This window comes from Piliocolobus tephrosceles, chromosome 6, assembly GCF_002776525.5.
Source record: "Piliocolobus tephrosceles isolate RC106 chromosome 6, ASM277652v3, whole genome shotgun sequence".
In the NCBI taxonomy this organism is placed as follows: domain Eukaryota; kingdom Metazoa; phylum Chordata; class Mammalia; order Primates; family Cercopithecidae; genus Piliocolobus; species Piliocolobus tephrosceles.
The window spans coordinates 123,463,464-123,490,831 of record NC_045439.1 but is presented as its reverse complement, the minus strand read 5'-3'; the positions used below and the strand labels follow the sequence as shown (position 1 = coordinate 123,490,831).

The 27,368-nt window shown below is 47.1% G+C and overlaps 2 protein-coding genes across 6 annotated transcripts in view; one reads left to right on the top strand and one right to left on the bottom strand.

The window, feature by feature from the left end:
* SLC7A7 (solute carrier family 7 member 7) overlaps positions 1 to 9,148 on the bottom strand; it is a 49,967-nt gene extending 40,819 nt beyond the window's left edge. Inside the window, exons 1-6 of the mRNA XM_031935729.1 lie at positions 8,938 to 9,148; positions 8,536 to 8,801; positions 7,783 to 7,905; positions 5,962 to 6,013; positions 5,862 to 5,873; positions 1,185 to 1,316 (exon numbers count right to left, since the gene is read on the bottom strand). Of these exons, the coding sequence (XP_031791589.1) occupies positions 1,185 to 1,316; positions 5,862 to 5,873; positions 5,962 to 6,013; positions 7,783 to 7,905; positions 8,536 to 8,801; positions 8,938 to 9,148 (796 nt within the window). The remainder of the gene's footprint in view (positions 1 to 1,184; positions 1,317 to 5,861; positions 5,874 to 5,961; positions 6,014 to 7,782; positions 7,906 to 8,535; positions 8,802 to 8,937) is intronic.
* An 11,729-nt stretch (positions 9,149 to 20,877) lies between these two features.
* Positions 20,878 to 25,483, top strand: MRPL52 (mitochondrial ribosomal protein L52). Of its 5 annotated transcripts, none has more exons than XM_026446943.1 (5): positions 20,878 to 21,088; positions 21,201 to 21,258; positions 21,335 to 21,402; positions 24,559 to 24,623; positions 25,308 to 25,483. In XM_026446943.1, the coding sequence occupies exons 1-5, from the start codon at positions 20,983 to 20,985 to the stop codon at positions 25,455 to 25,457; spliced, it is 447 nt and encodes a 148-aa protein (XP_026302728.1). In that variant the 5' UTR covers positions 20,878 to 20,982; the 3' UTR covers positions 25,458 to 25,483. The 5 variants fall into 5 exon arrangements, with proteins under 5 accessions (XP_026302728.1, XP_026302731.1, XP_026302727.1 ...); XM_026446946.1 differs by having other exon boundaries at positions 24,559 to 24,630; XM_026446942.1 differs by having other exon boundaries at positions 21,198 to 21,258.
* Positions 25,484 to 27,368: the final 1,885 nt, after the last annotated feature.

Sequence of the window (27,368 nt, the reverse complement as noted above, 5' to 3'; positions counted from 1 at the left end):
AAGAGCAAAACTCCCTCTCAAAAAAAAAAAAAAAAAAAAAAAAAAACACTAAATGTTGGTTCTCTCTGAGCCTGCTATAATACAAGACAGGCATGGGGGCAGTGTGGCAGTTCCCAGAAAATAACCATAATGGCTTGACCCTGAGTTTTCAGCCTTATCCAAAACCCGTCTTCCCTCCAATTTCAGCTTCAGCGATCACCTGTGCTGAGATACAACATTATGAACTGATCTTACAAGCAACTAATCTGTGGGAGCGCCTCATGACACTACTCTTTTCCCCAAAGACTCTATCTGCCAAACCTAAAGGCTTCAGAAATCTGCTGGAGCCGGGCGCAGTGGCTCAAGCCTGTAATCCCAGCACTTTGGGAGGCCGAGACGGGCGGATCACGAAGTCAGGAGATCGAGACCATCCTGGCTACTACAGTGAAACCCCGTCTCTACTAAAAAATACAAAAAAAAACTAGCCGGGCGAGGTGGCGGGCGCCTGTAGTCCCAGCTACTCGGGAGGCTGAGGCAGGAGAATGGCGGGAACCCGGGGGACGGAGCTTGCAGTGAGCTGAGATCAGGCCACTGCACTCCAGCCTGGGCGACAGAGCAAGACTCCGTCTCAAAAAAAAAGAAAAGAAAAAAGAAATCTGCTGGAAACCCACAACCATCCTCCTGCCCAAGGAGCATCCCTTAACCCTTAGCTAGTCTTCAGCCCTGGCAAAGCCCAAGTAGACCCACCTCACCCTGAAAGAAAACAGGCTATTCTCTTTTCCTCGCTTTTCCTTTCCCAGATACCTTTTTCCCAGTCTCTGGTATTCCAAGCCTCCTGCTATCAGATCCCTCACATCAGCATCGTTGAATCACCCAAAAAAGTATGAATGAGAGAAGGGCGATCCAATGTACAACGAAACCTAGAGATGACTGGAGGCAGTTGATGGCCACTCCCTACCCCAGAGTTGCTGCTGGAGAGATACCACTGCAAGCCAAGGCAGGAAGACAGCTGCAGCCAGGCAGCACATGCTGGAAAACACCGAGCAGGAGACAGCTGAGAGGAAAACAGGAGAGGCTAGTCAAGCAATGGAGAGATATTAGGGCAAGAGGCACTCGGGAGAAGAAGCAATTAGACACTGCACAGCAGCAAAGACGAGGGTAAGCAAGGTGAGTGGAGATGAGAAGAGGGTGGAACGCACACTTACTCCTTGGTCCTGGATATAAGCAGGTTCTCACGGCAGTGCCAGCAGCAGTCAGGAAGAGAAGTGCCTTCCAGGATCTGTGGTCTGATGCTCCTCCTTCCCTGCCAGCAGTAAAAGGGAAGGCCAGAAAAATGCCTATGGATTTAAGCAAGAAGGGTGGAGGAGGTGAGACAGCCCGCAAAGGAAGGAGTGAGGGAGGGGGAAAGGACTGTTAAGCAACCATCTGTGTCCAAGGTTCACTGGCCCTTCACATCTGCAAAAGGGGTGGCTAGGAGCTCTTGGCTCAGCACTTTCTGTGATAAGCAGTCACTCTCTCAGGAATCTCCTTTGTCAGCTCTGCTCTGGGACCGGGGGCCCAGAAGAAAGGACTGTCAGCTAGGTGCAGTATCTGTAGCTCTGGGGAAACTGTTCCAGACCAAGTTAGCTAAGGACAGGACAGTAGCTGGGAAGGAATACACAGCACTGTCTCTCTCTGTGTGTCCTCCATGCCCCACCCTAGCCTCTCTTCTCTCTCACCCCAAGCATTTAAGAAAGGGAGGAAGGTTGCACAGTGTGACACAAAGGCTTGTTCCCATGCTGAGATTACAGGAAGTGTAAAGACAGTCTCTATACCCTGTGACTGGGCGTTCTAAGAGAACTCTGCACACTTCCCCATGCAAAGACAGACTGGGAGGTTGCCTCCAAACCTGGGCCACTGCCCCAAAGTCTGAGCCTCAGACTACTTCAAAAGAAATACAGTCAAGAGATCAAATATCTGACTGCATCCCCACCAGACCCATGTGCCTTTTCATTCTTGACAAAACATACCAAGATTTTTGGGATAAGCATAAATTCCTATAAACGACTTCCTCATATATAAGTTTATTCCACTTTCCTAAAAAATATGAAGAAATCAGGCCGGGCGTGGTGGTTCACGCCTATAATCCCAGCACTTTGGGAGGCCAAGGCAGCTGGATCACAAGGTCAGGAGATCAAGACCATCCTGGCTAACACGGTGAAACCCTGTCTCTACTAAAAATACAAACAAATAGGCTGGGCACGGTGGCTCAAGCCTGTAATCCCAGCACTTTGGGAGGCCGAGACGGGCGGATCACGAGGTCAGGAGATCGAGACCATCCTGGCGAACACGGTGAAACCCCGTCTCTACTAAAAAATACAAAAAATTAGCTGGGCGAGGTGGCGGGTGCTTGTAGTCCCAGCGACTTGGGAGGCTGAGGCAGGAGAATGGCATAAACCCAGGAGGCGGAGCTTGCAGTGAGCTGAGATCCGGCCACTGCACTCCAGCCTGGGCGACAGAGCGACACTCCGTCTCAAAAAAATAAAAAAATAAAAATAAAAATACAAACAAATAAAAAATAAAATAAAAATTAGCTGGGTGTGGTGGCGGGTGCCTGTAGTCCCAGCTACTCGGGAGGCTGAGCCAGAAGAATGGCAGGAACCTGGGAGGCAGAGCTTGCAGTGAGCCGAGATTGGGCCACTGCACTCCAGCCTGGGTGATAGAGCAAGACTCCGTCTCAAAAAAAAAAAAATTTAAAAAAATAATGAGGAAATCAGATTTCACTGAATTCTGTTGGACGGACAGGCCCAGAACAGGCAGAGAAAGCTGAGCATTTTTTGGAAATCACATAGTTTATGCTATCTTTATTATTTACTTTAAATCTGGTATTCTATTTTACCAACAGAAATAGACCCTATCCATTCTGAAATCCAACTATATGTTTCTTCTCATATCTCTTCTAACCCTCTTTGGTTATTCTACAACCAGAGAATAGAGATCTAAATATCTCTGGGAGACATCTCCACCACACATCCTCCCATTCTAGCTCTTTAAACTTTTAATTTAATCTAGGAGGAGGATTCTGGTGTGAGCGTTCCCAGAGATCATGCTTCTCCCAAGACAGGCTTCACAGTGATCTGAAATCCTTCTGGAGGAGACTATCCTTTTCTCCAAAATGCTCCTGTAATAATAATTGCTATCACTTATTGAGCACTTACCTGGGTCAGACACACTGCTAAGGACTTTAAGCACATCATCTCATGGAATCACCAGAGCTCATACACTCTTAATCACACAAGTATACTATCTCTCCATCTCCCCATCCCCCTGGCCTGCCCTAGTCTCTAGGCCTTCCTTTTACTTTATTTTATTTTATTTTATTTCATTTATTTTTTGTTTGTTTGTCTGAGAGGTCTCACTCTGTCACCAAAGCTGGAGTGCAGTGGCACGACCTTGATTCACTGCAACCTCCACCACCTCCTGGATCAAGCAATTCTCATGCATCAGCCTCCTGAGTAACTAGGATTACGCCTGGCTAATTTTTGTGTTTTCATTTTGGTATTTTTATTATTTTGTTTTATTTTATTTTATTTTATTTTATTTTATTTTATTTTATTTTGAGACAGAGTCTTGCTCTGTTGCCCAGGCTGGAGTGCAGTGGCACGATCTCGGCTCACTGCAACCTCCACCTCCCAGGTTCAAGAAATTCTCCTGCCTCAGCCTCCCGAGTAGGTGGGATTACAGGTGCACACCAGCACGCCCAGCTAATCTTTTGTGTTTTTAGTAGAGTCGGGGTTTCACCATATTGACCAGGATGGTCTTAAACTCCTAAACTCAGGCAATCCGCCCACCTCAGCCTCCCAAAGTGCTAGAATTACAGGCATAAGCCATCGTGCGCAGCCTAATTTTTGTATTTTTAGTAGAGATGAAGTTTCACTATGTTGGCCAGGCTGGTCTTGAACACCTGGCCTCAACTGATCCACCTGCTTCTGCCTCCCAAAGTGGTGGGATTACAGGCATGAGCCACCGGCACCACCTTAGACCTTGCTTTTGGACAGGAATGACCTACATGAATTACCTGGGGGAAGATGTAATCAGACTAGATTAAAAAGAAAGAAAGCCTCTGTCATCCTTCAGTCTATAGCCTAGACTAAAGGCTCCAATAAAGTTTGTTAATCTCCTTCCTGGCTGCCCCTCCCCTTTCTCATTCTTTGCAGGGATAAGAGGTGATTACAAGTCCTCTTGGCAGTGCTGCTATTGCTAGGGTGCCCACTTCTAAAGCAAACAAAAGAAAACACAAACACATCATCACGCCTGCCCTTTTAAGACCAAATTCACTGGCACCAAGGGGTGGGCATGTGTCCTCATATGACGTAAAAGAAAGGAAGGAAGAAAGGACAAAGGAAGGGAAAACTGTGAAGGGGAATGGAGAGAGAAGTGTACAGGGTTTCATTCCTGACTGGTGGCATCTGAAAAGTGAAGTCCTATCCGTGGAATTTTGAGACAGAAATCTGCTGGGGGTAAAACCCGCACTCCAGCAAACAGCAAGCCCTAGTGGTAGCACCAGGAAGTGCTAGTGGACTCTAACCTACTTCAGTCTGCCCATGCAAACTAGGCAAGGGAGGCTGCCATTCACAGACAGCATGAAGCCCCTGTCTTTTCTCAACCACTCCCTAGCACCCTGGACAAGAAGGCACCATCTTTGGCAGCTCACATTTCTCCCTAAGACCCCGGGTCTTAGGGTAATGTTTCCACCATTCAGGCAGCCTGGGACCAACAACACCCCTAGGCTCTCCCAAAGGGGCTCTTCTGCCCCAGGTTTTCTTTTTTTTGGGGGGGGGGTTTGGGTTTTGGGTTTTTTTTTTCTCCGAGACAGAGTTTTGCTTTGTCCCCCAGGCTGGAGTGCAGTGGCACAATCTCTGCTCGCTGCAACCTCCACCTCCTGGGTTCTCCTGCTTCGGCCTCCCTAGTAGCTGGGATTACAGGCACCCACCACTATGCCCAGCTAATTTGTAATTTTTATTTTTTTTATTTTTAGTAGAGACGGGGTTTCACCATGTTGGCCAGGCTGGTCTCGAACCCCTGGCCTCGTGATCCTCCCACCTCAACCTCCCAAAGTGCTGGGATTACAGGTGTGAGCCACTGCACCCGGCCCACCCCAGGTTTTACATGAGCAAGCCCATAAGATAACAGCAGCCCTTGTTGTCTTTCCCTGTCTGAGATGCATTCATCTCTGAACACCCAGTGAAGATTACAGGACAACACACTCATCCTACAGCCTGTGGAAGAAATTTGATTCAGAAACTGGCAGCAGGGCCTCCAGTATGCAGTGCTGGGCAGAACAGTCAGTGGAGCCCCTCACCCTAACCTCACCCTCGAATGGCAACACCAAAACACACTTCCTCCAGGAACTAGCACATAACTTGGGGTCTTGGCTCCTCAGCTGAGCTCAGGGAACTACTGTAAGAACACACTTTCTCTCCCAGAGACCCCATGTCCTGCCTTCCTGGCTCCAACCAGTCTGTGCTGCCTCCCCTAACAACAGAAACAGAAAACAGATACACTCTGGTATGACTAGATTTCCCCATCACTCCAAGCTACAAGCTCAGCTCCTCCCTCCCCAGTTCTCTGTTTGTTTTTCTATATTCTACTGTGGCTAAGACAGTCTCTTAAAAAAAAAAAAAAAAAGTGAAACAAAAAAGAAATTGTTTACTCCTGTGGCCAGGGCTTCCATTAAGGAAGGGCTGAAGTCTCCGGGCAGAAGTTTCAGCCCAGGGAGGGACACGGCTGGGATCAAGAAACAGGAGGCTCTTGGGTCTCCATTCAGTCGATTTTTAGGACTCACTCCATCCTCTTCCTGCACTTCCCCTCTCGCCCATTGTCCCTCCTCTCCCACCTCTTACCTGTCCAGTGACCTTTGGGCAGGTGCGGGGAGGAGGGGCTACCAGCTCAGTCAAGGGAGAGGGGAAGGTGCTAGTTAGGAGAACCAACGGTACGGCTCACGCTGCAGCAGCTGTTGACTCTGAGGAGCAGAAAAAGCAGAGGGTAACGGGGACTGAAATGGAAAACAGGAAAACACATGTGTGACTCTGGCCGGCAGCGGGGAGGGGCCAGGGGACGGGCTGGAGCTGGGACTGCCTGGTCAGACCCAGAGGACCTCAATGCCTGCCAGCCTCCAGGCACCTTCTCACTACACTGGCACCAAATACCTGAGTCTCAGCTCCTTCTCCTCCCTCCCTCAGCCCCACCCTCCTCTTCCTTGTTGCCCTACATTTACTGAGCACTTAAGCTTTCCCCTCCATTGATAGTGACCTCTGATGCCTCTTGCAACTCCCCTCATTCCATTTCCTAATCATCTCCCACTCATGTACTATCCTTAGTCCTGCAGAGGGGATACGATCCCATGGTCAGGAGAAGGAAACTTTGCAGTCCCATCTCAAGAGTGTCAGTGCCATTTCAGCCCCTAAAGCAAGCCAAGGGAGGTAATGCAGGCCAAGGAAGACCACTTATAGGAGGACAGCCAAGCACATTTAGACACCAAGCAAGCTCACTCACAGCTGAGATCTCTAATTGGTTCAGGTGATATCGATGTGTGTCACCAGGTAAGAGCCAACTGGGCCATGGCACCCTGGGCAGACTAATGAGTTGGCATCCCTTCAAACCAGTTTTATTTAAACATCTGTCGAACGTTTACTTAGCAGAGGTGGGGGAAATACCAATTTGCCTGGAATACAAATTGTGTAAGCCTCTTTATATTCAAAATTAGAAATTATTACATATCAGCCGGGCGTGGTGGCTCACGCCTGTAATCCCAGCACTTTGGGAGGCCAAGGCGGGCAGATCACAAAGTCAGTAGTTTGAGACCAGTCTGGCCAACATAGTGGAACCCCGTCTCTACTAAAAATACAAAACTTAGCCAGGTATGGTGGCGGGCACCTGTAATCCCAGCTACCTGGGAGGCTAAGGCAGGAGAATCGCTTGAACCCGGGAGGCAGAGGTTGCAGTGAGCACTCCAGTCAAAAAAAAAAAGAAGAAGAAATTATTACACATCTTCATCACATGCAATCCTCTGAAGCAAACAACTTCTTGGTAAGCATAGTAAACCACTTAAAATGCAGATAATAGTATAAATTTCTTGCCCTCAGGGAGCAGCACTTCACAGTGCATCATGCATTTTTGGAATTACAACTGTGACTAATGCCTTTAAGCAACTGTCAGCTGGCTGGCCCCTGGGCTACACCCTGCAATTTGCACCTGTCTGTTGCAAAATTACTCCAGACACAAGTAGTCCAGGTAAGGAGTTGTCAATAAGTCTATGTTACTGGATGAAAGCCAACTCATATTTCACCAAGACACAGAAATCATAGTACACTGGCATCAAATACCTGAATTATCCCAAAGATAATTTAGTGTCCTTTAGACACTCTCAGCCTGCTACCCAACTTGCCGGCCCCTTAACTGCACTCTGGGGTCGGGTCCAAGTTGTGAGGGAAGACCTAGGAAGAGGAAGCTGTCCTTGCCTGCATGGGCCCCCGTGCTGTCTTCCTCATTCCACTACAGCTTCACTGGCTTCCCTGCTGTGGCCACATAGCAAGCACGCTCCCGCCTCACAGCTTTTGCAATTTCTGTTCTCCCTGCCTGGAACATGCTTCCCAGTGATACTGTCCATTCGCGGTGTCATTTGTTTGCTGTCACCACCCCCACTAGAATGTAAGCATCACAAGAGCTTTGTTCACCACTGTATCCCCGCAGAGCAGGGCTCACATAGACAGTTAATAAATGTTTGCTGGGTTAATAAATGAATGAATGAACTATGTTATTTACTTGGTTTCCCAGGTGGCTAGGCTCCTGGGCATGTCCTTGAATTTGCTCTCCAAGCCCCTCCTGTTTGGCCGCTCTGGCTCCTAAGCAAGGAGTACCCGGAGGTACTCTTTTTGACAGTAATACCTTAAAGGCAAAGAAGAAAGTATGGCTTTCACGGTTTTACTGGGAGGCCTAGAATGATTTGAAATGGACTTTTGTTTCATTAATGGGAAAAGCAAAGCAAAACAAAAAGCCTATCATCTAACACTTTTTCCCTGGATCCAGGAAATTCTTGTCTGCTCTACCTCACACCCAGGCTCAGGTGACCGGTCTGGGTGCGGCGTGGAGATGGCGAGAGCTAAGTGCTACAGCTGCGAAAGGGTGAAGGGCAAAGGAAGAAAAGGCCGAGGGAGGCGAACGCTCAAGTTCATGCATATGCAAGTGGGCTCTACAGCGGAACTTCGAAGCACACACTCAACTCCCCACCATGCGCCCCGCCCGCTGGTCTTCCCCGGAAAAGCTCTCCCCTAGCCCGCGATCCTCGCTGGCCTAGCCCTCGGACGTTCCCATCCCCCTCTCCGCCCCCGCCCAACCTGCTGGCCTCACTCACCTTTGTCCCTTTCTCCCATCCCCACCCCCTAATCCACCCTCGCTTTCTCCGGGCCCCTGCCATTTGTTTCCCTTTTATTTCCCTCCTTCTTTTGGGTCCCCAGTCTGCGGTCCTAGGACAACGCCTTCCCAAGCTCGGACCCAGCCACCGTCCGCCTTCATTACCCCTCTGAAGAACAGGGTCGCCCCCGAGGCCCAGGTCTGGCTGTGGGGGCCCACTCGAGCTCTGCCTTGGGGGACCAGGACCTCACCCCAACAGGCGTCCCTTCCGCTCCCTCCACCTGGCCAAACCGCCCCCGCCCTTCCCCCGACTCTAGGAAGTGCTAGAAGAGGGGGTTGTGGTGGGTGTAGGCGAAGGGCGCAAAGGTCCAAGCACCATGGCCTCGAAACCCGCTCCGCTGTCCGCTCCTCGCTCCCGCACAGCTGGATTGCTGCGGGGAAATGAAAATGACCGCGGACACCCTTAGAGACTGGTCGTCCACCCCATGAACGCTCAGCTTCCTCTTCCCTCCCTCCCAACCCCGCATAAGCTCGCTGCCAGACAGGGGTCGGGGCGACAGCCCCAACCCCTGGCCACAACTGCCTCCGGCCCGGAGATGCTTAGCTGAATCTGGGTAGGGCCCCCAGACGGGAAGCCCCTTGTAGGGGGGGGCGGCGGCGGGGGCGGGAGGCGGGGCGAGGAAAGGTGCCCGCTCGGAGCCGGAGGAGGGGTCTCCCGAAGGCCGTCTCTTCCACCCCGGGTTCCCGACTCCCCGCCTCCTCGGGGGAGCTGTTGCATCAGCTTCCAGATTCCAAACCAAAGAAAGTGAACTCCACTAGGCTGGGAAGGCGTCGGGTATTACAGCCGCCGCCAGGAGGCAGCGCTTAATCAAAAATGTCGGGCAGAGGGGCCCAGGATAACGGAGTCCCCGGAGCATCTCTCATCTGAAGTCTTAGCAGCAGCGCGGACCTAACAAAAAAGGGAGTTGCTGAATTAGTTCAAGAAAAGGGAACTGGAAATGCTTCATCACGTTTTAAAGCTAAAAGATGGCTTGTAAATAATACAACTACCTTTTGGATACCTTTTGGACAATCTAGCTTTGGGGTTTTTTTAGGCCAACGTTGGCGCTCTGGGAGATCCACAAACAGCCACTGCCTTCAAGACCAGTCTGATAGAAACACAGAAAGCTTACGGAATTTCCCAGCCCCCAGGCAAGGAGGAATGTAGTCCGAAGTCATGATTTGCCCATCTTGAAGCTCATTTAACACCTAATTTAGCCAGTACTGATATAGCAGAGATTTGACAGTTCTGGGAAAAGAAGCAGAATATGTTGCAATAAATTATGTAAGCAGTAAGGAAATAATATGCAAAGTACTGTATTGAGTGATTTGTAGCCACAGTTCTCACATTTCTTGCATGAGGTGACAGTGATTTGATCTTTGTGCTGTCCTAAAAAGGGAGGTAATGAAAGAATTCCCAAACAGTTCACTCTTATCTCCACAACTTCTTCAATCTTAGAATATTCTCACAGGCATGCAAAAAGGAAAAGAGATTGCAAAATGAAGTAGAATTGCCTACCCAGAGTCAGCTTCCTTCGTCTTATGTTCCTTCTCCAATGTCATCATTATCAATCACAACAATTACAAGGCACCTAATTTCCCAGAGCAAAGCACTTGTACAAAAGTAACTGTAGGGTCTGGGCACGGTGGCTCATGCCTGTAATCCTAGCACTTTGGGAGGCCGAAGCGGGCGGATCATGAGGTCAGGAGATGGAAATCATCCTGGCTAACACGGTGAAACCCCATCTCTATTAAAAATACAAAAAAAAAATTAGCCGGTCGTGGTGGCGAGCACCTGTAGTCCCAGCTACTTGGGAGGCTGAGGCAGGAGTATGGCAAGAACCCGGGAGGCAGAGCTTGCAGTGAGCGGAGATTGTGCCACTGCACTCCAGCCTGGGCAACAGAGGGGGACTCCGTCTCAAAAAAAAAAAAAAAAAGTAACCCTATAAATACAAACGTACAGAACAGAAAGAGGCTATTTGGATAAACATATTAGACAAAGCATGAGCTCATTGCACCCTTGAACTTCTGGGCTAAAGTAATCCTCTAGCCTCAGCCTCCCAAGTAAATGGGACTTGCTGGTGGGTGCCTACAGGTGGGTGCCCAGGTTATTATTATTATTATTATTATTATTATTATTATTATTATTTTGGATTGAGTGGAGTGCAGTGGCACCATCTCAGCTCACTGCAACCTCCGACGCCTTGGTTCAAGGGATTCTCCTGCCTCAGCCTCCCCAGTAGCCGGGATTACAGGCATGCACCACCATGCCAGCTAATTTTTGTATTTTTAGTAGAGACGCGGTTTCACCATGTTGGTCAGGATGTTCTCAATCTCCTGACCTCGTGATCTGCCCGCCTCGGCCTCTCAAAGTGTCGAGATTACAGGTGTGAGCCACTGTGCCCAGCTTTTTTTTTTTTTTTTTTTTTTAAGAAACAGAGTCTTGGCTGTCTCTAGAAACTACAAAAATTAGCTGGGCATGGTGGCGTGCACCTGTAATCCCAGCTACTCGGGAGGCTGAGGCATGAGAATCGTTTCAACCCAGGAAGCAGGGGTTGCAGTGAGCCGCCATCAAGTCGCTGCACTCTAACCTGGGTGACCAAGGGAGACTCTGTCTCAAAAGAAAAAAAAAAGAGAGAGAGCCAAAGTCTTGCTGTGTTGCCTAGGCTGAGAAAGCAAAATGTTAAAGCCAAATACAGGGCATGACGCCCTTGAAAAACAAAGCAGTTTAAGAGAGGAAACACATGAAGCACAGATGCCTGATGCTTCACATTATTCTTAACTCCAGTCTTTGCCAGTTGAAGTCCAGAGGTTAAAAGACATTCAGTTTAGGATGACGAAGCTGCTTTCCTGTGGCTTCTGAGGCTGATGAAGTCATAGAGGAGTGCTGTCCAGGTGCCAGACCCCTCCCTCCAACAGAGTTCTATGAGGTCCCTGAGAATGCTGATGATGTTGTCAGCACTCTGGGGTTCTCTCTGTGTGTGTGTGTGTGCGTGTGTGTGTGTCTGTGTGTGTGTGTGTCTGTGTGTGTGTGTGTGTCCAGGGAGGTTGAGATGAGAGGTAGCTGTTTCGGTGAGGAGCCCTTTCTGGTATTTACAACCCATGGATTGTCCCCCTGCTGTATCACACTAACCACATCAAAGATTAAATTTAGGGAGGCCCAGACAGGAAGATTGCTTGAGCCTAAGAATTCAAGACCAGCCTAGGAAACATAGCAAGACCCCATCTCTAAAAATATATATAGAGAGAGAGAGAGAGAGAGAGAGAGAGAGAGAGGCTGAACTTGTCTTCCTTTATTTTTTCTTTTCTTTTTTTTTTTTTTTTTTTGAGACGGAGTCTCACTCTGTGGCCCAGGATGGAATGCAGTGGCATAATCTTGGCTCACTGCAAGCTCTGCATCCCAGGTTCAAGTGATGCTCCTGCCTCAGTCTCCCAAGTAGCTGGGACTACAGGTGCCCAGCACCACGCCTGACTAGCTTTTGTACTTTTAGTAGAGATGAGGTTTCACCATATTGGCCAGGCTGGTCTCGAACTCCTGACCTTGTGATCTGCCTTCCTCAGCCTCCAAAAGTGCTGGGATTACAAGCATGAGCCATGGTGCTTCTAAAGACCCTTCTCTTCCCAGATTTCCTAGTTCCAATGAAACTTCCCACCCTGCTCCCAAAGTCCTCCAGCTCTGGCTCCTTGACTCCCACATCTGCTAAATAATTGTACTTGTCCACTTTTGCATGCTGTGTTCATATTATACACATTATTTGTTCACCTAAATGCATGCGCCCCACTCCACCCTAGGTGTTTGTTTGTTTGCTTGTTTGAGACAGTATCTTGCTCTGTCACCTAGGCTAGAGGACAGTGGTGTGATTACAACTCACTGCAGCCTTGACCTCCCCAGGCTCAGGTGATCCTCCCACCTCAGCTTCCCACATAGCTGGGACTATAGGCACACGCCTCCATACCTGGTTAATTTTTTGTTTTGCTTTTTGTTTTTTGTTTTTCCAAGATGGAGGTTCACTCTTGTTGTCCAGGCTGGAGTGCAATAGCGTAATCTCGGCTCACTGCAACCTCTGCCTCCCACATTCAAGTGATTCTCCTGCCTCAGCCTCCCAAGTAGCTGGGATTACAGGCACGTGCCACCACACCCAACTAATTTTTGTATTTTTAGTAGAGACAGGTTTTCACCATGTTGGCCAGGCTGGTCTCGAATCCTGACCTAGGTTATCCACCTGCGTCGGCCTCCCAAAGTGCTGGGACTACAGGCATGAGCCACCCCGCCCAGCCAATCTTTTGTATTTTTTGTAGAGACAGGGTCTCACCATACTGTCCAGGATGACCTCGAACTCCTGGGCTCAAGCAGTCCTCTCACCTCCCTGACCTCAACATCCCAAGTAGCTGGGACCATAGGTGCATGTCACTATGCCCTGCAAAACACACACATACACAAAAATTAAATTTTAATAGAGGTAAGGTCTCACTATGTTGCCCAGGCTAGTCTCAAACTCGTGGGCTCAGGTGATCCTCCAGGGTCAGCCTCCCAAAGTGCTAGGATTACAGGCCATGAGCCACAGTACCTGGCCAGTTTGTCATCTTTTCTTGTTTGTGTGCGTGTGTGTGAGAGAGAGAGATGGAGCTTCACTCTTGTGTGCAATGGCACAATCTCGGCTCACCACAACCTCTGCCTCCCAGGTTCAAGCGATTCTCCTGCCTTAGCCTCCCGAGTAGCTGGGATTACAGGCATGCACCACCATACCCAACTATTTCTGTCTTTTTACTAGAGATGGGGTTTCTCCACGTTGGCCAGGCTGGTCTCAAACTCCCGACCTGATCCTCCCACCGCGGCCTCCCAAAGTGCTGGGATTACAGGTGTGAGCCACTGCGCCCCGCCGCTTGTCTTTTCTGTCAATCCTGTATGTTGACACTTCGGTAGTTCTTCGAGCCTTTGGCGTCTGCTACTTGATTGCCCAAATGTAAACTGTGAGACTCCAGTGCTATACACCTCACCTGTCTATCTCAAGACCAGCCAAAAGCTCAAGGACCCAAGCTTGGGAAAAGTGTCATTCAGTCTTCATTCTTCCTTTAACTGTAAAACAATAAATTCAGGGCCACATTTTGGTTCAATTTTTTGATTCCTAAAAATGACAAAGCAATCTGTACAATGACTGCTTCCTGGACTGTCTATCTACTTTACAGGTTTATTGTGAAAAATCATAGGAAATCGTTTATGTGGAAGTGTTTTGATAAGTAAAAATGAAGAGTATTAATGCAAGACGATAGTGATACTGTATGTCTTACTTCCCTTATTTAAGTCAATCTGTTGGCTTCTAGCCACATTTCTTTTGTTCCTATCCCCTCTTCTTGCTCAGCCCTAGCCTGTATCATTCTTATTGTTATCAAAAATAGCTACTTTTCCTACTTCAACCAGGATCCACCCTTCCCTTCTTTCAGAGCACAACCTATGGCTGTGGAAAAACTTTCCAGTCTTGCAGAAGAAAATGATAAACTTCCAGATGGATCATTATACCACTCCCATGGGTTTCTCCCATCAGCACATGTTTGTGTCTTGCCTGTGTGAACCCCGAAAATTTAAGACAGGTCTCAGTTAATTTTTAAAGATTATTTTGCCAAGATTACGCACGCTCCTGTGACACAGTCTCAGGAAGTCCTGATGCCATGTGCCCACGGTGGCTGGGGCACAGCTTGGTTTTATACATATTAGGGAGACATGAGACATCAATCAATATGTAAGAAGTACATCAGTTCCACCCAGAAAGGTGGAGACAGCTCAAAGCAAGGTCCCCCACACTGGGGACTTCCAGGTCACATGTAGATGAGAGACAGATGGTTGCACGCCCAGCCCTGAAAAATATATTCTTATTGCATTTACACAAATAACTGTATTGCCGTAAGTTAAGAATACTCACAAATGTTTCCAAATTCTGGAGAAATCAGGTAGAGAGACATAAATATGCTCCAAATTTGTTCATAGGACTATACTAAATTGTTAAAAGCTGTCAATAGCTCAAAAGAAAAGTTTTAAGACTCTGAAAAACAAAACAAAGCATCAGTAAACTTTTTTTTTTTTTTTTTTTTGAGATGGAGTGTTGTTCTGTTTCCCAGGCTGGAGTGCAGTGGCACAATCTCAGCTTACTACAGCCTCTGCCTCCTGGGTTCAAGCAATTATCCTGCCTCAGCCTCCCAAATAGCTAGGATTACAGACGTGCACCACCACACCTTGCTAAATTTTGCATTTTTAGTACAGATGGGATTTTCCCATGTTGGCCAGGCTGGTCTCAAACTCCTGACCTCAGGTGATCCATCCGCCTCAGCCTCCCAAAGTGCTGAGATTACAGGCATGAGCCACCACACCTGGCCAGGATCAACAAACATTTTAAGCAAAAAGTCAGAAAGATTGGTTCAGTCCATGCAGTTAATTCCTGTTCTGCTTAATACTCATGAACATTTTAGCTATCCATGAGTACTGAAAGTTTTTCCTCTGTTCTGATGTCACAATCTCCAAAGTTATCAGAAACCTGCATTCAAGAGCACCTGCTGGAGTTTTATAGCTGATTACAGAACCACCTTCTAAAGAGGACCAAAAGACAATTGTCAATGGATGAAAAAAAAGTTTTAAGGCAGCCTTACTTAAAAGAACAATTGACAAGGAAATTTGTTACCTCTGTGACACAATAATTTTTATATAACAATTATGATTATTAATGATAATGTACACTAAGTTATATCAAAGTTACTGGAGTTTCCCATAATTTTGGAACACATACCAATAACATATTTACACAAATACAGCCCAAAGAAAACCAAACACCATTTCATATGTGACAATGCTTCCTGTATAATTTTTATACCAAACAAGCCAAATTATGTCATTTTTGGCGGGGGAGATTTTGGGGGATCTAATTTCTTAAAGAATTAGGTTACAAAAGACAAAATTTATAATGTGATTTTGGAAAGTTTGTCAACCATAAAAGGTTTAAAACACTTGATATTATAAAGTAGGATTACAGGTCATTGTAAAGTCATTTATTTAACCAAAGTGATAATTCAAGAATTTCAAAAAAAAAAGCAAAAACCTTAATTCTTTGAGAGAGGAGACTTAATTTTCTAAACAAGAAGGCCTAATGAAAACAGCATGAAGTCAATTATATTTGATTTCAAAATTTTGTAAACAATCTATAAAATTTAATCTTGATTATAAAATGTAACTTCCATAAGCCTTTTACGGCCTTTATAACCTTTATTAATGAGTTGGTTAAAGCTGCAAGAAAACCTTATTAATCTGACACAGGGTCCATATACTGGTTTTGCATCAGTGTGTCTTTGACACTAATGATATTTATAGAGAAGCTGAACTTATTTCACATTTCAAAATTGGCTCTTACAATCTTACATGCCTACCTCTTCCACAATAGTCCCTGGGCCTTGAGGAATTGAATAACTTTAATTTCAGGCCCTGTGTTTCAGGAAAGCAGTTTATTTTGATTTGCATGTTCTACGGGACTTGAAGATGAGGCTTTAATTGTTGTCAGTTTTTAAGATTTAGCAGGACTTGGTGTCCTTTTTAGACCCAGGAGTCAGAGCCCTGTAACTCAGTGTCACAAGGACTTTAAAAGCACATACAGGCCAGGCACCGTGGCTTGCACCTGTAATCCCAGCACTTTGGGAGGCCGAGGTGGGTGGATCACAAGGTCAGGAGATCAAGACTATCCTGACCAACGTTGTGAAACCCTGTCTCTACTAAAAATACAAAAATTGGCCAGGCATGGCAGTGCGCACCTGTAGTCTCAGCTACTCAGGAGGCTGAGGCAGGAGAATCACTTGAACCAAGGAGGCAGAGGCTGCAGTGAGCCGAGATGGTGCTACTACACTGCAGCCTGGGCCACAGAGCAAGACTCTGTCTCAAAAAAAAAAAAAAAAAGCACATACAGGCCGGGTGTGGTGGCTCACACCTATAATCTGTAATCCCAGGACTTTGGAAGGCCAAGGTGGGCAGATCACCTGAGGTCAGGAGTTGAAGACCAGCCTGGCCAACATGGTGAAACCCCATCTCTACTGAAAATACAAAAATTGGCTGGGCTTGGTGGCACACGCCTGTAATTCCAGCACTTTGGGAGGCCAAGGCGGGTGGATCACCTAAGGTCAGGAGTTCAAGACCAGCCTGGCCAAAATGGTGAAACGCCATCTCTACTAAAAATACAAAAATTAGCCAGGCATGGTGGCGGGTGCCAGTAATCCCAGCTACTTGGGAGGCTGAGGCAGGAGAACCACTTGAACCTGGGAGGCGGAGGTTGCAGTCAGCCAAGATTGCGCCATTGCACTCCAGCCTGGGTGGCAAGAGTGAAACTCTGTCTCAAAAAAGAAAAAAAATTAGCTGGGCATGGTGTCGCATGCCTGTAGTCCCAGCTACTAGGGAGGCTGAGGCAGGAGAATCACTTGAACCTGGGAGGCAGAGGTTGCAGTGAGCCGAGATCCCACCACTGCACTACAGCCTGGCGACAGAGCAAGGCTCCATCTCAAAAAAAAGAAAAAAAAAGACAGAAAAAGAAAAAAAAATCTTATCTCAGTTTTTGTTTGTTTGTTTGTTTGTGTTTTTTTGAGACAGAGTTTCACTCTTGTTGCCCAGGCTGGAGTGCAATGGCTCAATCTCGGCTCACTGCAGTCTCCGCCTCCCAGGTTCAAGCGATTCTCCTGCCTCAGCCTCCCCAGTAAGTGGGACTATAGGTGCGCGATACCAAGCCTGGCTAATTTTTGAATCTTTAGTAGAGACGGGGTTTGATGATGTTGGCCAGGCTAGTCTCAAACTCCTGACCTTGTGATCCACACGCCTGGGCCTCCCAAAGTGCTGGGATTACAAGCGTGAGTCACCGCACCTGGCCTAATGAAGGCCTTTTAAATACAAATATGCACACATGCATGCATAGAGACACACATCTTGGATGTTAGCCTTTTAATTAAGCTGACTTTTAACTATTGAGCTCCTTAACAAAAGAAAAAAAATATTTTTAAATCTCATTACCATATTTCAGCTATGACAAAATGCTACTAAACTAACAGTGATCACACAAATTATACGATTTCTGAGCACTCTAAGTGTAAGCAGAAATTAACACCAGCTGGCTGTTAAATGCTAACTTTATTCGTTTAAAAGGAATTTGCGAGACAAAAATGCCAAACCAGTTTCTTACCTAGTGATGGGTCACAGGCTGTAGATTGCTCTCTACCAGCCTAGAAGCAGGACAAAAAACAACTCATCTTCTCTGTTGGAAGTGAGTTCGAACTCATGGAAAGAGGAAAACTTACCTTCCTGTAGGAAGCAAGTAAAACTCAAAAAAAAAAAAAAGAAAGAAAGAAAGAAAGAAAAAAGGAGTTGTACAGCAAAATAAACTACTTTAGATCTCAACCAAATTTTGGGAGATCAGGGATTCTGTGGAGGGGGTGCTCTCAGACTTCAGCAAATTGCCCTATTGGTTTGAGCCATAAAGTTAGCTCATGCTGGTACCAAGCACCAATAGGAGATTTCTTTTATTTTTTTGAGACGCAGTCCCGCTTGGTTGCCCAGGCTGGAGTGCAGTGGCGCCATCTTGGCTCACTGCAACCTCTGCCTCCCAGGTTCAAGTTATTCTCCTGCCTCAGCCACCCGAGTAGTTGGGATTACAAGCACACGCCACCACACCTAATTTTTTTTTTTTTTTTTTTTTTTTGAGACAGAATCTCGCTCTGTCGCCCAGAGCTGGAGTGCAGTGATGCAATCTTGGCTCACTGCAAGCTCCGCCTCCTGGGTTCATGCCATTCTCCTGCCTCAGCCTCCCGAGTAGCTGGGACTACAGGCATCCGCCACCACATCAGGCTAATTTTTTGTATTTTTAGTAGAGATGCGGTTTCACCTTGTTAGCCAGGATGTTCTTGATCTCCTGACCTTGTGATCTGCCCGCCTCGGCCTCCCAAAGTGCTGGGATTGCAGGCGTGAGCCACCGTGCCCAGCTAATTTTGTATTTTTAGTAGAGATGGGGTTTCACCATGTTGGCCAGGCTGGTCTCCAACTCCTGACCTCAAGTGATCCACTCGCCTTGGCCTCCCAAAGTGCTGTGATTACAGGCATGGGTCACTGTGCCTAGACAATAGGAGATTTTTTTTTAAAGGTGAAGGCCGGGCGCAGTGGCTCAGCCTGTAATCCCAGCACTTTGGGAGGCTGAGACGGGCAGATCTCAAGGTCAGGAGATCGAGACTATCCTGGCTAACACGGTGAAACCCCGTCTCTACTAAAAATACAAAAAATTAGCCGGGCATGGCGGCGGGCGCCTGTGATCCCAGCTACTCGGGAGGCTGAGGCAGGAGAATGGACTGGGCCCAGGAAGTGGAGCTTGCAGTGAGCCGAGATTGCGCCACTGCACTCCAGCCTGGGCGACAGAGCAAGACTCTGTCTCAAAAATAAATAAATAAATAAATAAATAAATAAATAAATAAATAAAGGTCAAGGGCATCTCCACTCAGAATTCTCCTGTGGTTACCAAAATGTGAACTCCCAAAATTTGAGACAAGTCTCAGTTAATTTAGAAAGTTTATTTTGCCAAGGTTGAGGACACGCCTGTAACACAGTCTCAAGAAGTCCTGAAGAGATGTGCCCAATGTGGTCCGGGCACAGCTTGGTTTTATACATTTTAGGAAGACATCAAAATGTAAGAAGTACATTAGCATTTGTTCTGTCCAGAAAGGCAGAGACAGCTCAAAGCGAGGCCCCCCCTCACTGGGGGCCTCCAGGTCACACGTAGATGAGAGACAGAGAGTTGCATTATTTTGAGTTTCTGATAAGTCTTTCCAGGAGAGGTAATCAGAATATGCATCTATCTCTGTGAGCAGAGAGATGACTTTGAATAGAATTGGAGGCACAAATCTGCCTCCAATTCTATGGTTCCCAGGTTCTCAGCTTGAAGAGGCCCAAGATATTTTCCCTTCACGAACCTGGCATACAGTTAATGGGCTCTTTTGCAGGAGTTTCAGGATTTATAAAGCACTTTCACTCACATTATCACTTTTAGACTGTTTTCACAAATGTAACATATTAAGCATTTTTAAAATTAAAAAATGAAGGATAAATGACTTCTCCAAGACATCACTGAATAGCAAGTGATAACAGGAGGGGAGTCACCAATCACGGTTTGCCACTTTCTAGTACCTACCTCACAGGGTTGTTGCAAGGATAATATTAAGCAATGTGTGGCAATAGCACTTATAAAAATGGAATGTCACATCTTAGCTCTAATACAATACCCCTTTCTCAGGAAAGTCATCTTTGATGGTGTACTGTAGATCAAGTTCACACTATAAACTCATAAACAACATGTACTTCCTTTCCCAGCACTCAATGACAGTATTAATGTATGTCATCATTTGATTGTCTCTTTTTTTTTGAGATGGAGTTTCACTCTTGTTGCCCAGGCTGGAGTACTGTAGCAGAATGAGCCGCAGTCAAAACTCCTCAGACACTGGATTAAAGAAGGAAGAGGTTTATTCGGCCGGGAACGTCAGCAGATTTGTGTCTTCAAAGCCAAGCTCCCAGCCGAATAAACCTCTTCCTTCTTTAATCCAGCGTCCAGGAGCATTCTCAGGATCCGCATTGCTTAATCTGGCCAGAGTCCCCGCCAGGGATGCTCTACAGGGCAGGCAGTACAATGGCACAATCTCAGATTACCACAATCTCAGATCACAGCAACCTCCGCCTCCCAGGTTCAAGTAATTCTCCTGCCTCAGTCTCCAGAGTAGTTGGGATTACAGACATGGTGTCTGGCTAATTTTGTATTTTTAGTAGAGACAGGGTTTCTCCATGTTGGTCAGGCTGGTCTCGAACTCCCAACCTCAGGTGATCCACCCACCTCAGCCTCCCAAAGTGCTGGGATTACAAGTGTGAGCCACTGCACCGGGCCTGTCTTTTTTCTTTTATACCGAGAGCTCTATCATGATATTAATGTCTGGTTTTATTCTCCATAAAATCTCCTACACCTAAAACAGCACTTGTCATATGGAATTTTTTTTGAAGCAAGGTCTCACTCTGTCACCCAGACTGGAGTGCAGTGGTGTGATCTCTGCCTACTGCAGCCTTGGGCCTCCCAGGCTCAAGCGATCCTCCCACCTCAGCCTCCCAAGTAGCTGAGACACCATATGCATGCACCACCACACCCAGCTAATTTTCCATTTTCTTGTAGAGAGGAGTTTCGCCATGTTGCCCAGGCTGGCCTAATTTCCGATTAACTCTAAATTTGATTACTTTTCTTAGTCTAGGAAAACTGTGTTACAGTGATGCGAGGATCTCTAGAATGACGTTGATGTTACTCCTCTGAGATCAAAGTTACTATTAATATCAATTTCGATGAACTGGAGACCGCTGTAGGGAGATTGTGGGAACTGTTCAGAACGGCTTAATCTGGGAGGACACGACTTCCACTGAGAATGCATGCCCTGAACGACAATTCGTTTTCACTTCAAAAACCTGGATCGCAGTTTTGTCTCTCCTTCCGTACGATGACCCAAGATGGCGGAGCCCAGGATTGAAAACCCAGATTCAAGATGGCGACTTCCAGCTTCCCCCATAGCGTCGCGCGTGAGCACCGAGGCCACGCCTACTTCCGGCTACTCCGGTTCAGCATGGCTGCTTTAGCGGCTGTTCTCTTCAGTGAGTGGGTATAGATAGTGACCGTGAACTCGGAGGCGCGTTGGGGACGGGCACAGGACCCCTGATCCGGCTGCCCGGCCTCTTCCCCAGCTCTGTTCTGTTTTCCCAGCAGGTGTCCGGAGGCTGCACTGCGGAGCAGCCGCTTGGGCGGGCGGCCAGTGGCGACTACAGTGAGTGCTGGGATGAGGAGTCCTGGGGGACCAGAAGATGGGCTAGGTCCTCACAGATCTGTTTTTCTCCACACAGGCAGGGACTGGCTGCCAACCCCTCCGGCTACGGGCCCCTTACAGACCTCCCAGACTGGTCATATGCGGGTGAGCGCTGATCTGACAGTTAACTACACTGGGGAGATTTTCACCCAGAGGGAACGCCCCTGGACGGGGAGCTGGGGGTATCAAGGTGGGGGCGTGTAAAAGTGTTGAACCTTCTATTTGGAAAACGGAATTTGGGGAATCCCTCGTGTTTATTTTGTAGATTACACTTCAACTAAGGAAGATAAGCTAAACAGGATCTTGACTTGTGGAGATAAGCAGAAGATAATTCTGACTTGGGGCTGCCAGGGTGGAAGGGGGTGACAAGACTTCTGCGTTTTTTAAAGGGGAACATTATTTTTTTTAACCAAGAACCACTTTTCTGTGTGGTTAGTGAATTTTCAGTATTTGGTACCAAATGCAGGGAGAGCTCTTTGAAAAGCTACAGAAATAAACATCTTAGAGGGGTAGAAGGATGAAGACTATGGATGACAGGCTCCCTTCAGAAAATTATTTTCCCTTTACTTACAAAAGAGAGGGGTAGGGGAGAATAGATATTAGCCCTAGAAGGGAGGGACCTTAGAGAAGTTGAAGCTACTCCCCATTCTTCTTATGAGACTCCAGTGTACAAGTAGGAAATTTGGGGCCTACAGAAGTGAATTGCCCATGATCATACAGCTAGGTAGTAACAAAGCCAGGACTAAACATAGGCCAGGCCTCCTTGACAACACAGAGATCTGAATATTTAATCTCCTATTGTTGCTCTCTAGGAGTATGATCCTGCTTAATTAGATAATTGGTGACTGAGGAAAATGGTGAAGATTTTTTCCACTTGTTATTTACTGTAAGAAGCCTGGCATCTCCTTGTAGGAGTATGGACTATTGGAAAGACTCTGGAATTATATATGACTGCTTCCTTTTTTTTTGAAATAGGGTCTTTCCCTGTCACCCAGGCTGAAGTGCAGTGGCATGATCATCGCTCACTGCAGCCTTGATATCCTGGGCTCAAGCAATCCTCCCACCTCAGCCCTCCAAGTAGGTGGGACCACGGGCACACACCACCATTCCTGGCTAATTTTTTTTTTTTTTTTTTAACTTCTAGTAGAGACAAGGTCTTGCTATATTGCCCAAGCTGGTCTTGAACTCTTTAGTTCAAGTGATCCCCTTAGCCTCCCAAAGTGCTGGGATTACAGGCATGAGCCACCACGCCCAGCCTGTGGACCTTATTCTTAATCCAGGCTTCCCTTCTCGCTAACTTTGTGGTCTTGGACAAATTACTTAATTTTATCTTAGTCTCAGTTTCCATATCTGTAAAAGAATACCTATCTCGCCGGGCGCGGTGGCTCAAGCCTGTAATCCCAGCACTGTGGGAGGCCGAGACGGGCGGATCACGAGGTCAGGAGATCGAGACCATCCTGGCTAACACAGTGAAACCCCGTCTCTACTAAAAAATACAAAAAACTAGCCGGGCGAGGTGGCGGGCGCCTGTAGTCCCAGCTACTGGGGAGGCTGAGGCAGGAGAATGGCGTAAACCCGGGAGGCGGAGCTTGCAGTGAGCTGAGATCCGGCCACTGCACTCCAGCCTGGGCGACAGAGCCAGACTCCGTCTCAAAAAAAAAGAATGCCTATCTCATATGGTTCTTATAAGGATAAAATGAAACAACCAATGTAAAGCACGTGGCATACACAATATTGGTTCCCTTTCCCTTTCCTGATAAATAACACCTCTTCTCTCTCTTGCCTTCAAACTTTTGGGCAGAGTTTTCACTCTGTTTCTTTCTTTGCAGAAAGTAAACTACTTGGATCAGATACTGCATCTTTTCAGCAAGTCAGCAGATATTTGTGGATTTTTATTAACATGCTTATGTGCCTACACTATACTATGAATAGCAAAAGCTAGCGACACAGTTCCTGACCCAGGGAACTTAAAGTCTAACTGGGACAAAGCATGGACGTTTTAAAAATTAAGTAATAGTATTCAGGGCCAGGCGCCATGGCATGTGCCTATAGTCCCAGCTACTTGGGAGGCTGAGGCAGGAGAATCTCCTGAGCCCAGGAGGTGGAGGTTGTAATGATCTGAGATTGTGCCATTGCACTCCAGCCTGGGCGACGGAGCAAGACCTTGTCTCAAAAACAGTAATAATAAATAATAGTATTTCAATACTCTGCCCCTTTCCAAAAGGACCTGAGGTAGCTAAATAACACTTAAAGAAAAAAAGTACAGTAAATGTCCCAAGGCAAATAGGTGAATATTAAATAGTCAGCACTTCTTTCAGAAGAAAAGGCTGATGGATTTGAAGAGATTAGAGTTTCTGGGAAAGTTAGGGTTTGAGTGGACCTAAGGATGAAGATTTGGCTGGAAGAAAAGGAAAAGAGGGCATTTCATTATGGAGTGGGATGGAATTTAGCAAAGATACATAGTACAGCAGTGATCACATTGCTTAAGAATTTCTGAAGACAAAACCGATTCAGCATTGCAGAGGACCTCAAATACAAGGCTAATGAGAGTTAAGTGAAATAGAGTAGTAAATAGCCGGGTGTGGTGGCACGCACCTGTAATCCCAGCTACTCAGGAGGCTGAGGCAGGAGAATCGCTTGAACCCGGGAGGCAGAAGTTGCGGTGAGCCGAGATCATGCCATTGCACTCCAGCCTGGGCAACAAGTGCAAAAGTCTGTCTCAAAATAAAAAATAAAATAAAAAAGGCCAGGCACAGTGGCTCACGCTTAGAATCCCAGCACTTTGGGAGGCCGAGCCAGGTGGATCACAAGGTCAAGTGATCAAGACTATCCTGGCCAACATGGTGAAACCCCGTCTCTACTAAAAATACAAAAATCAGGAATGGTGGCACGTGCCTGTAGTCCCAGCTACTCAGGAGTCTGAGGCAGGAGAATCTCTTGAACCCAGGAGGCAGAGGTTGCAGTGAGCTGAGATTGCGTCACTGCCCTCCAACGTGGCAACAGAGCGAGAGTCTCTCAAAAAATAAATAGATAAATGAAATAAAATGAAAGAGAGTAGTAATATGCCTAAGAGCTCATTCTGGGTTATTGTACCTTACCCTTGAAGATGAGGGACATATTTTAGGTTAATTAAGCTACAGTGTATATGAAATGGAAGAGAGGAGCTAGAGATTGGTTCTTCCCTTATTCCTATCACAGTATTTGCACAAGGTGCTGCAGACCGTCTCTAACACTTGCCTTTTCTCTCACTTCTACTTGTAGATGGCCGCCCTGCTCCCCCAATGAAAGGCCAACTTCGAAGAAAAGCTGAAAGGGAGAAGTTTGCAGTGAGTGGCTAGAGCAACAGCCAGGGCTACCTGGAAGGAGAACATTTAAATCATAATTTGTCTTGAGCTGTGTTGCACCTAAGCAAACATGTACCCCTTATACAGAGGTTTTATTAATAACAGCCAAAGGTTTTTTATGTTTTTTTGTTTTTTGTGAGATGGAGTTTCGCTCGTTGCCCAGGCCGGAGTGCAATGGTGCCATCTCAGCTCACCTCAACTTCCTACTCCTGGGTTCAAGCGATTCTCCAGCCTCAGTCTCCCGAGTAGCTGGGATTACAGGCATGTGCCACCATGCCTGGCTAATTTTGTATTTTTAGTAGAGACGAAGTTTCTCCATTTTGATCAGACTGGTCTCAAACTCCCGACCTCAGGTGATACGCCTGCCTCAGCCTCCCAAAGTGCTGGGATTACAGGCATGAGCCACCGTGCCTGGCCCCAGCCAAAGGTTTTAATAGCACTGTGAGAAGGGAGGAAGAGTGGGGCACTCCCAGGACAGGAACCAGTAGTAGACATCCTGCTGCACATTTTGCTGTCTCCCTCTGCCTCCCAAGCCAGGAATTGCTCCCACTGGGGAGTCAGCAGTGTCATTTTCCAGATGAAACCTTAGAATTTGTAAGTAGAAGGATATATAGTGTAGCACTTAAGTCCCAGATGTTATCCACACTGTTTTCCTGTCTGTTTCAGAGACGAGTTGTACTGCTGTCACAGGAAATGGACACTGGATTACAAGCATGGCAGCTCAGGCAGCAGAAGTTGCAGGAAGAACAAAGGAAGAAGGAAAATGCTCTTAAATTGAAAGGGGCTTCACTGAAGAGCCCACTTCCAAGTCAATAAAAAGCAACTCCTGCCTCCCTTCCTCAGCCTCTCTCTGGATTTCTTTTCTGTCACCTAGATGCTTCACCCCAGCCAGAAGAGAGCCTTCACATTCCCCATCTGTCTCCAAAGCAAAAGAGCTGGGACACCAAGAACAAGCTGTTAAATCACTGCCTGGGAGGCTTGGCTTAGTGCCCTCATCTCTGGCTCCATTCCAGTTCGGCTAAGTCTTGCTTTACAATGTTTACCTCCTTTGCAGGCCATAGGACTGGCCCAACTATGAGAAATAGCTGTTCTGTGAACATGAAAAGGGGACAGCAGTTTTCCTGGTTCTAGCCAGGCACTCAAGCCTTTAACAGCCCATACACAGTTTAGGCCATGTATAGGTGGCATCTAATAAATGTTTTCACGAAAAAGATTTTCAGCTGGGCACGGTGGCTCACGCCTGTAATCCCAGCACTTTGGGAGGCCGAGGCGGGTGGATCACGAGGTCAGGAGTTCAAGACCAGCCTAGCCAACGTGGTGAAACTCCCCTGTCTCTACTCAAAATACAAAAATTAGCCAGGCGTGGTGGCATACGCCTGTAATCCCAGCTACTTGGGAGGCTGAGGCAGGAGAATGACTTGAATCCAGGAGGTGGAGGTTGTGGTGAGCCGAGATTGTACCACTGCACTCCAGCCTGGGTGATAGAGTGAGACTCCATCTCAAAAAAAAGAAAAAAAAATTTTCTAGCCAAGGTCCCTTTTTTGACAAGCATCTGGTGTCAGTCTTCCTAAGATTCAGATACGTGGTCCAGGTGGTTACCCTCACTGGGAAGGCTGATGTGGGAAGAACCATACCTGGGTGTTGCATGTCCTGCCAAGAGTGGGGTTCTGAGGGCTCCGTGTTTCTGACTGCATTCCAGAGATTGGTTGAAGAGGGGCTTGTACCTTCCAACCCCAGTTTGTGTAGGAAAGCCCTACATAAGGGCTTAGCCCTCAGTCACTGTGGGGTAGGTAGCTGTTTAGTAACACACACCACGGGAGGCCGAGACGGGCGGATCACAAGGTGGGGAGATCAAGACCATCCTGGCTAACACGGTGAAACCCCATCTCTACCAAAAACACAAAAAATTAGCCGGGCGTGGTAGCGGGTGCCTGTAGTCCCAGCTACTCAGGAGGCTGAGGCAGGAGAATGGCGTGAACCCAGGAGGCGGAGCTTGCAGTGAGCCGAGATCAGGCCACTGCACTCCAGCCTGGGTGACAGAGCGAGACTCCGTCTCAAAAAAGAATACAAATAAATAAATAACACCATATACCTCCCACAAACCTGGAGGCGCCACAGGACCTGAAAAGCTTTTCATTTTATTGATCATGAATCTGATAGCAAAAGACCTTCGTTTTCATTACAGTACTGAGCACTAGACTTCCATTCTTCTGCCACAGAAGTGCGATAGTTCCTGAATCCCTTGGATTTCTGAAGCTTCCTACCTGACCTAATTTCTGTCCACCCTCCTTTATTCCTTCCTTTGCTTTTTTCTCCCTTCCTCCTCGCGCTACCTCCGTCCTCTCTCACTGACCAAATGCAATTCTTGGATCTTAGATTTTGCTGATAGTTGAATTTTCTGTCTCCCACACTTTTCCTGCTTCCGTTGTGCTGCTTTTCCACATCTGTCTAGTTCCTGACTCTCATCTGTCTCCCTTTCTCACGGTCAGCTTTATCCTGCCCTCTTCCTTTCCTACATACCTCCATCTTTTGTTCTGAGTCCAGTAAGTCCCTAACGGAGATTTTACTCTTGCCTCCTTTTTCAGTGTAGAGGTGGAACTAAACCCCAGAGTCCCAACTCCCAATCCCTTCTTTTACAATAATTTCACCCAGCTTGATTTGCTTTCCCCCAGATCCTATGGCCTTGTAAGCCTTTTCCTCTCAGCGATTTCCAGTTAAAGGTGCAGC